This window comes from Octodon degus, unplaced genomic scaffold (assembly GCF_000260255.1).
Source record: "Octodon degus isolate 3935 unplaced genomic scaffold, OctDeg1.0 scaffold00065, whole genome shotgun sequence".
NCBI classification, from domain to species: domain Eukaryota; kingdom Metazoa; phylum Chordata; class Mammalia; order Rodentia; family Octodontidae; genus Octodon; species Octodon degus.
Genome location: NW_004524641.1, coordinates 873,767 through 882,387, shown reverse-complemented (window position 1 = coordinate 882,387; position 8,621 = coordinate 873,767). Strand labels below are relative to the sequence as shown.

Below are 8,621 nucleotides of genomic sequence, written 5' to 3'. Positions count from 1 at the left end.
TCTTTGTCATTTCGTATAGCACTGACCTCTAACCTTTGGTGTAGAGCTTTGGTGCAGTTATAACCTTAGCACTTACTGAAATTCGGGTGCAGATCTATTAAGTTTCAGTTTATCCAGTTATGCCTGGCCTGGGTCTAGCTGTTGTGTTCAGCTCCTTTCTGCTGCAGCCCTTAGAAGTGAACCTGTTGTATCCCTTTGGCATAACAGTGAACCTGTGTTGCCCATCTCTTGTGCCCCTGGCCCAGGGGGCACAGGGGAGCACAGAAGCTCTCCCACACAGTAGCTGGGTCTGGGCTTGGGTTGGATCTGGAGGCACTGCAGAAGTGCTCACTCACTTGGCGGGCTTGGGGGCGGGGGCTCCAGAGGGTTGGAGGGGTCCTGAGGGCATGGCAGAGGGTCTCACTCATGTGGTGTGCCTGAGGTTTGGTCTGAAGGGGTCCCGTGAGCACAAGGAAGCTGGAACCTCCCACACACTCACTGGGCCTGGGCTGGGCTGGACCTGCGGGTCCCAAGAGCATCGCAGGACTTCTCACTCACTTGGTGGGCTTGGGGGTGGGGGCTCCAGAGGATTCGACGGGTCCCAAGGGCACAATACAGGGTCTCATTCACGTGGCGGGCCTGAGTTTTGGTCAGGAGAGGTGCCGCAGGTGCAGGGAAGCCAGAAGATCTCCCACACACTTGCCATGCCTGGGCTGTGCTGGATGTATCTGAGTGTATCTCATGCAAACAAGAATCAGCTAGTTGAAATGGCACCTGCCAAGCACTGGGGCAGTCAGTACATAAACAATGTGCTGCCAGGTGACACAAAGGTTAAACTGTTAAGTGGTTCCTTCTATTTCTTCTATAACAGAAACAAGTCTTTTCTACAATTACAAAATCTGATTTAAAATCAAAACCTGAGTTTTAAAACCCCAGACCATGAGAAAAGTGAAAAGGTAGCTTCAAAAGACGTTGAATTTGTCTGAAGAATAATCTGGGCACTTACTTAGAAGCCCTTCCATAAAATCAATTTAAGTGGCCCGACTGGACTATTGACATTGCTAATCATGACATTCTATTATTCTCTCACTGCATGACAAATAAGTTCCCGCTGAGCTGGAAAATACTATGCTCTTAAATAATTCTGCATAAACAACTAAAAGAAAATTCTGAAGTCAGTGAAGATTTTCAAGATTACTTTTGCAGCACTGCATTGGAATCTGCTTCCCAGTCACTTTCCATAAGTAAATCCCAAGGTCTACTCTGAATTCAAAGTTCTTAACGGAAGGCAAGACCAACCCAGACAAATTTATTATTACCAAACAACTTCTACTGAGCTGAGAACTTCTATGTGTTTATTTGGGTTTCTAGCATGTCAGAAGAGCTTTTGGAAAGGCCCCTTGCTAAGCCCAATGAGCACACATTATAGAAAATGAATATAGAATTCTGACAAAGTAGAAGTACTAAGACCAAGGGCAAAAACCCATACCCAGTGATTATGGATCGCCTATGAATTACTACAGTGGGCTAAAAAATATAGTGTCTAAGATTAGGTTTTTTCTTCCAGAAGCTTCTGGTATTTGCAGAAAGCTGAAAAATGAAGAGAAAAGCATTTCAATTGGAGTCTTTCATATTCACAATACCAGCTTATTTGGGAAACAACATGAACATTTGAAATCTAAAAAAAAGTGAGAAGTTATATATGTAAAATTTCAAGAATTATCCTTACACACATCATGATTAAATTCCTAATGAAAGAGACAGAAAAAAAATGTAAACAGTGTAGGATCTTGTACCTCCTACGGCCCCTCCTGCTTCTACACCAGAGTCAACGTGAGTAAGAAGGCACACGTGGAGCTAACCCCGAGTCTGCTGCAGTGCCCCAATGCCTCACATGGGCTGTGCATGTGCTGCTGGACTGAGTGCGACTCTAATGCATGTGTGTGTATTTTTTTTTTTTTTTAAACAACTTAATCACAAGGAAACTGTGTCTTCTGGAACTCATGTCCTAATCCTCAATAAAAACCCAGCATGTTCATGCAAAGATAACATGTAGGTCTCTAATCCTGCCGAGGCATTTTTCAATAGTAATTCTGACTACAAGTAATTTTTTCACATCAATGGTATGTCAGCTACAGAACTACACTGTACTCTATTCCTATGGAGGTCCCAGATGAGGATAGAGAACCTTTACAGCTTTCTTTTTTTTCTTTTTTGCGGTACCTGGGATTGAACTCAGGACCCTGAGCTTGCCAGGCAAGCTAGAGCTTTCAATGACACAAACAGTCTACTGGGGCATATGTGCTATAGGTTTGACATCACTGTCATAGACAAAGAACCCTGCCCTCTAAATTAGAGTTATTCCCTCAAGTATAAAATCAGAAAGTTGGTCCGCATGGTTTCCAAGTTTCTTGCAACATTTAACCTTCCATGAATCCAACTGTGTTAGCTGTTAAGTGTGCCTAGGTTCTGTTACCTAAAAAAATAATGTGTTATCTAACAGCAGCACAAATTAGCAATCAGCTGCTCAGAGGCTTAGCAAGGTTATTCAAAATTAATGATGACTCGCCTATCCAGGAGGAGGAGGAGGAAGAGAGAGAGGTGAGGAGGACTGGAACAGAGAGAAGAGGAGAAGAAGTTTCACATTAACAGCTTTATATCCGCAATACTGAAAAACAGTCACCAAAATAAGTTAAATTATAGTTCAATAATGGAAACGTGATTAAAATCAGTTTGTAACAAGCATAATTTTAACCCCATGCTCTGCAAAGTGGCTTAAGATGAAATAAACTGTTATATCAATAAAACGTAAATAGAGAAAAAAGAACTGTCAACTGTAGGTAAAATGTTTTAAATTCACGCTAGAGCTTTAGAGTATATGTAAGAGACTGGCCCCTCTCGCCACCACTACCTTTCAACACACAGACACACACACAAACCTGCCCTCACTTCAGGCTTTATTGAAGTGTTTTACAAATCTGGCTGCATGTCAGAATTACATGGGAAGCTTAAAGGATTGAAGAAAATTGTGCTCAATAGATTTGAATTGAAATCTCTAGAAATAGATGGCCTGGGCATTAGAATTGAAATTATAATCAAAAACCTCCAGATGAGTCTAACATGTAGTCCGAATTCAGACCTTTGAATACCAGATATGAGAGAGGAAGTTGGGCAGGGTTTGTTGTTGTTGTTGTTGTTGTTAAAGTGGGTAGACTGAAATAAATGGAAAGGATTTGTATGCTTCACTCAGGAACTATGAAAATTAGAAATCCAGCACCAGAGATACAGCTCAGCAGCACAGTGCCTGCCTGGCAAGCACATGGTACTGAGTTCAATTCCCGGTACCAAAAGAAAAAAAATCAGAAATTCAATCATCTATGAATTAAAATACAAATAAACTTTTCTGCACTTTCTAATGCATTTAGCATAGGGTTTGCAGGGTCTCACTGCACAGATCAGACTTGTGGAGATCCTCCTGTTTTCAGCTTCCCAAGCACTGGGATTAAAGGCGTGCGCCACCACACCCAGTCATTCACCATCTCCGTGCGCACCTGGAGCGGGGCCAGCATGGCATGGGGATCAAACCCTGGTCCCCCTAGTGCTTGCCTAAGATGGCACTTTAGTCCGCTGAGCTATGTGGTCAACCCTCTGCATTTTTAATATAAAAATATTTTCTTCCTAAGCTTTTATTCAATTAGAACCCATAGATGTATTTATATCAATATAGTGAAACAGTGACCTAAGAAAGTTCACTCCCTAATTTTTCTCATGTTCCATAGCACACAGACATGTTTCTAAAAAGCTGAAACTATATTCATCTTATAAAGCTGTACATCATGGGCATACAACAACTTTTATCTGCTCTGTTGTCATAAATTTTTAATTTCTAGCATTTTAAATGATAATTTCACCAGCAATGAAAGCAGGTAAGAGAGGAAAGTATACTTTAACAGCATCAGGAGTAACTAGCCCACTAAAAACATCAGTATTTAAGAAAAGACACCTTTAGAGTCACCTTGGAATGCTGAGTAGATAGTCCAAAGTGACACTCAATTCATCCATATTTGTTTGTTCGAGACATAATGGAATTGTCAGAATGAGGCCACTTCGTCTGTCCTTTCCTCCTATAAGATAAGTTTAACATATATGTTAAGACACCATATGAATAATATATACTTGAATTCAAAGTTATTAAAACAATGACAACTTTAAGTTAATTTGAAAAAACAGCTAATGGCTATTTGTTGTTTATAAATGTTTCTAATAGTAGAGCAAAATTATAGAGAAAATTTCACCCTGGAGTCATTTAATACAGCAGTTATCATCCTAATTTTCTCCCATTTAGTCTGCTTCTCACTATAATCAACTCATCAAACACCTGTTGTTTACCACAACAAGCATTTTTAAGTAAAATAAATTTCCACCCAGCAAGAAAACCTTTAAGTCACAGGACATAAGAGTATAAACATGATATTATATTTGCTAAGTTGTATATAAAATACATTAAAATATTAGGTGTAGAAAATGGAAAAAATTATGAAATCTGTGAAAATTTTGAAGTTTCACAGAAAAATTATACATAGAATTTGTAAAGCAAGTCAAAGAACATTTTGTTTTAAATCCTTCATTTACTTGGTACAGGACCTTGCTATGCAGCTCAGACTGATAGTGATCCTCCTGTACCAGCCTCGGCAGCTCTGGGATTACAGGCGTGCGCCACCATGCCCAGGTTCAGTGGCTGTCACAGGGCCGGCATGGCATGTGGTACCGGGGATCAAACCAGGGACTTTGCACTTGCGAGGCAGGCACTTAGACCACCAAGCTATCTCCCCAGCCGCAAAGAACATTTTGTAATAAAGAATGATCTCTGTTCAATCACAAAGGTCATAAAGGCATACTGTTCATAAGGCAATGAAGACAAACAGCCCTGCCCATTCAGGAGAACCTCCAGGCCCTGAACCAAAGCCCGAAAGCCTGAACCAGAACACATTTTCACTGCATGCATGCTCAGGTCCCTTGAGTCCATCTTAATGTTAAAAAGTGCCTCTGGAGTGCTACTCACTCATCCCTTTTCAAAGTTCCCACACGCCTGACTTTCACACTGAAGCCTATCTTCACACCCAGCTGACATTTACAGCGGTTTTAGAAGCTTAACAAACAACAAATTCTGAAGGAAAAGGATTCCATGTCATCTCTAGAAATCTATCACTAAAAGCTGGAAGATGTTCAATGAAAAAGACTGACTAAAGTGAATGTTAGAGGCTTAGCAAGGTTATTCAAAATTAATGATGACTCACCTCTCCACCAACTAGAGATGACCCATCCTTCATCAGATATTCAACTACTTTAACATCAGCAAATGGTGATCTCAGAGGGCTCAATTTATTATTAATTCTAACCAATAAGAGAATTTTTTAAAGTATTAAATAAAGAAGCAATACTAGTGGAATTCACTTTCCTACTCTGTCCTTAATAATCTATACTAGGGAAATATTCCAATTTAACAGAAACATGTAAGACATTCTGAAGAAGGAACATTCGTCAAGAAAATTATGACCAAACCTAAAGAGAATCTTTTAAAAAGACAGACAATATGGTCCTGAAAAACTCTAAATTGGGAGGGCCACAGTGCCTACTTTAACACATGTACAGATTTACCCCACAATCTGAATTCCAGGAGATGCGATTCATGTACCATACCATTCCCTTTACCCTAGCAAGGATCTCCCAGCCAATACAGAACTCTTATAAATTCAGAGCTGCATAGCCAGTTTCAAACAGCAAAAGCAGTGCACCTGACTCTTCCTAACTCTGCCAGGGCGCTGCGACTTTCTCACAGGAAGATGAAAGCACAGCGAAGGGGCAGGAGAATAAATTACAAAATAAATTGCAAAGCAAAACCAAATTACTCCCAATTCCAGAAACAATAATTTAGGCACGAGTTAGTGAATTACTCGTACTTAATTTTTATAAAAAAAGAGAAATCATGACATCTAACCTTCTAGATGTTATTTAAATCAAATTACCAGACCAGAATAAAAATTGGCCTGTCAGGTACCAGCAGTGTTAGCTCACACAACTATCCATTCTGATTAAAAGAAAGACCTTTTAAAAACTCTCAGAAAAAGTAAAAGTGATTTCTGTCAAATTCTCACAGAAATTTAAACAAGCATATATATCAAACACTTCCAACTTGAGAAAGACATACCTGACAGGAAGGCTAGTTTTTTCTTCAGAATGGGTAATATTACTGAGGCTTCCATTTCACCCCTGTCAGTGTCCTCACTGCTGAAAACAGAGAAAGTTAAATGTCAACTACAAGAAAACAATTATTCTATGAAATATGTATTTATGATGGTTTATCCCCAGGGCTTCTCAACCTGAGAGCTGCTGGCATTTTTGAACCAGACAGTTCTCTGGTAGGGAGCTGTCCTGTGTGCTGTACTGTGAGCAGCACCCCTGGCCTCTACCCAGGAAACAAGAGCACTTTTCCCTCCAGCTTTTGACAGCCAAAATGTCTCCATTCGTTGCCAAATGTCTGGAAGGCAAATCGAAGCTGGGTGAAAATCGCTGGCTTAATTGTTTTTCAGAGCAATGCTCCTGGACTAGACTATTGCCTAGTACACAGCTGTAACTCAACAAATTATTTGTTGAATAATCAATTAATCAAGCAAGCAGCCCACTTTTCATTGCTTCCTTATTACACAGCTTAATCTCAAGTATGACTCCTTCTGTTCTGTATTAAATAGAATTCTCTGGTTTCTCATACTTTTGCTCCCCCATAACACATGGTGACAGTTTATCCCCCTCCTCACATTTTTGTTTTAAATTCTTCAGGGAAAAATCTGATTAGCTCAGTACATTGTTTCGTGCCAAGCCACAATTTATTATTCATGGTTATAGTAACCAGGCCCTCAGTTGTGGACCGGCATTATGGCTAAATACAAAAGGAGAGTGCTAACAGTGGGAGTTAGCCACAGTTTCCCTTAAAGAGGAGTCTGGCACAGTTCACATTCAGAGAGGTGGCCCAGCTAGTATGGCACTAAAATGAGATCTGAGGAGAAACAGGACCCTTAAAACAAAACAAGCTGGTGAGGTGTTACGCACGTGATCCTACCTTCTCAGGAGGCTGAGGCAAGAGGACCACAAGCTTGAGCTCGGCCTGAGCAGCTTAGTAAGACCTTGCCTCAAGATAAAGATAAAAATAAAAAGGGCAAGTGATGTAGGTCAGAGCTCCCTTAGTTCTACCGCCAGTACCAAAACCAGAAAAAGACAACCAAAGGTGCAGTCATACATCCTCTTACGCTTACCCTGACATCTGAGGGCCTTCCCCCCATCTATCCCTTCCTCCTCTGTTGAGTCTCACACCTGCCAACCATCGCAGCACAGGGCAGGGCTTGAGGTGCGCTGTGAAATGTTACTATATTAGTGAAAACACACTCTTGAAATTTTCCAGCAGAGTACAAAATGAAACTTCCCATCAAGGCCTTTGCCTTACGCGTCCAGCACACACAGACACTCCAGGCGCCACGCTACCAGCGGGGGCCAAGCCCTCATGTCAAGCCCTGCCCTGCCAAAGACACAGTCTTTCTTAAAAAAGATCCAGGTTAAAAAAAAAAAATGCAGCTTTATTATTGGCAGATAGTAGCTAGTTAAGCCAGTATCTTATTTTATAGCTTTTGCATTGTACCTACAATGAAAAGCCCACTATTTATACCTGTCTACAGAAAAAGACTGGTAAGCTGGTATCTTTTCAAATTTTATTCTTTAAATATGTGTAATTTTGTTTTGTTCTATATTAGCCCAGCCTACAATCTCGTAGTAAAGAGGAACAAAAATCACATTTGTATTTTTTATCTAAAACTAACAGCATTTCATGTAGCTAGATTAATATACTGACTTGATGAATATTATCCAGATTATTGTCTAGAATGCCAATTGTAGCTAAATCAGACAGAAGTGTGACGACGTGGACACCCCACATGTACTTGCGAGTGGCATCTGAAGTGAGTCTTGCAAGACTATGCCCTTAAGTTTTTGACACTAATGCTGGTACTTCATGCCAGAACTGAGGACGGAGATTTGGAGAATGGACTGGTGCGAGGAAAAGCTCCGCATACTGTGAGAAGCATGTCGGCAAGAAGCTGGTAATATAGCTATGCTGCACTCTTGAGTCACGCTAAGGCACCAGCACTTTAGCACAGCAATGCTTTTCCACCATCAGTGTAATGCCAACACAGTCAGAAGGGCAAATACCTATGCATTATTATTACCTAAGAGGTTCTGACCTCGTAGAAATGCTGAAAGCTAGAAACAAGCACTAATCTAGGCAGTCAACAGGATGCTCCAACAGAAGAACTGCAACCTCAAGGATTTCGTTACAGAAACAAGGCTATAACTTCCTAGCCAGGCTTTTCATGTCTGGTTAAGAGGACAAAACCTGAACTGCTTTTAATTCCTCGCCACATTTTGGTCTGTGCCTCCAATCTGTTCCTTAAATCTGTAAATTCAGTAAATTCTGAGGTCCTGGGTTCAAGGCAAAAAGAAAAAGAAGAAAAACGGGCCTATTAGATCAAGGCATGGCTGATTCTGGACATACCTGGCATTCAAAGCTATGTGATGAATTAATGGATAAATGAACA

At 40.7% G+C, this 8,621-nt stretch overlaps 1 protein-coding gene across 2 annotated transcripts in view; it reads right to left on the bottom strand.

The window, feature by feature from the left end:
• Nucleotides 1-6,264, bottom strand: part of Sestd1 (SEC14 and spectrin domain containing 1) — an 86,290-nt gene extending 80,026 nt beyond the window's left edge. For both annotated transcript variants that reach the window (XM_004634707.3, XM_023719125.1), the window contains exons 1-2: nt 6,188-6,264; nt 3,995-4,103 (exon numbers count right to left, since the gene is read on the bottom strand). In XM_004634707.3, coding sequence (XP_004634764.1) covers nt 3,995-4,103; nt 6,188-6,242 — 164 coding nt within the window. In that variant the 5' untranslated portion in view covers nt 6,243-6,264. The remainder of the gene's footprint in view (nt 1-3,994; nt 4,104-6,187) is intronic.
• Nucleotides 6,265-8,621: the final 2,357 nt, after the last annotated feature.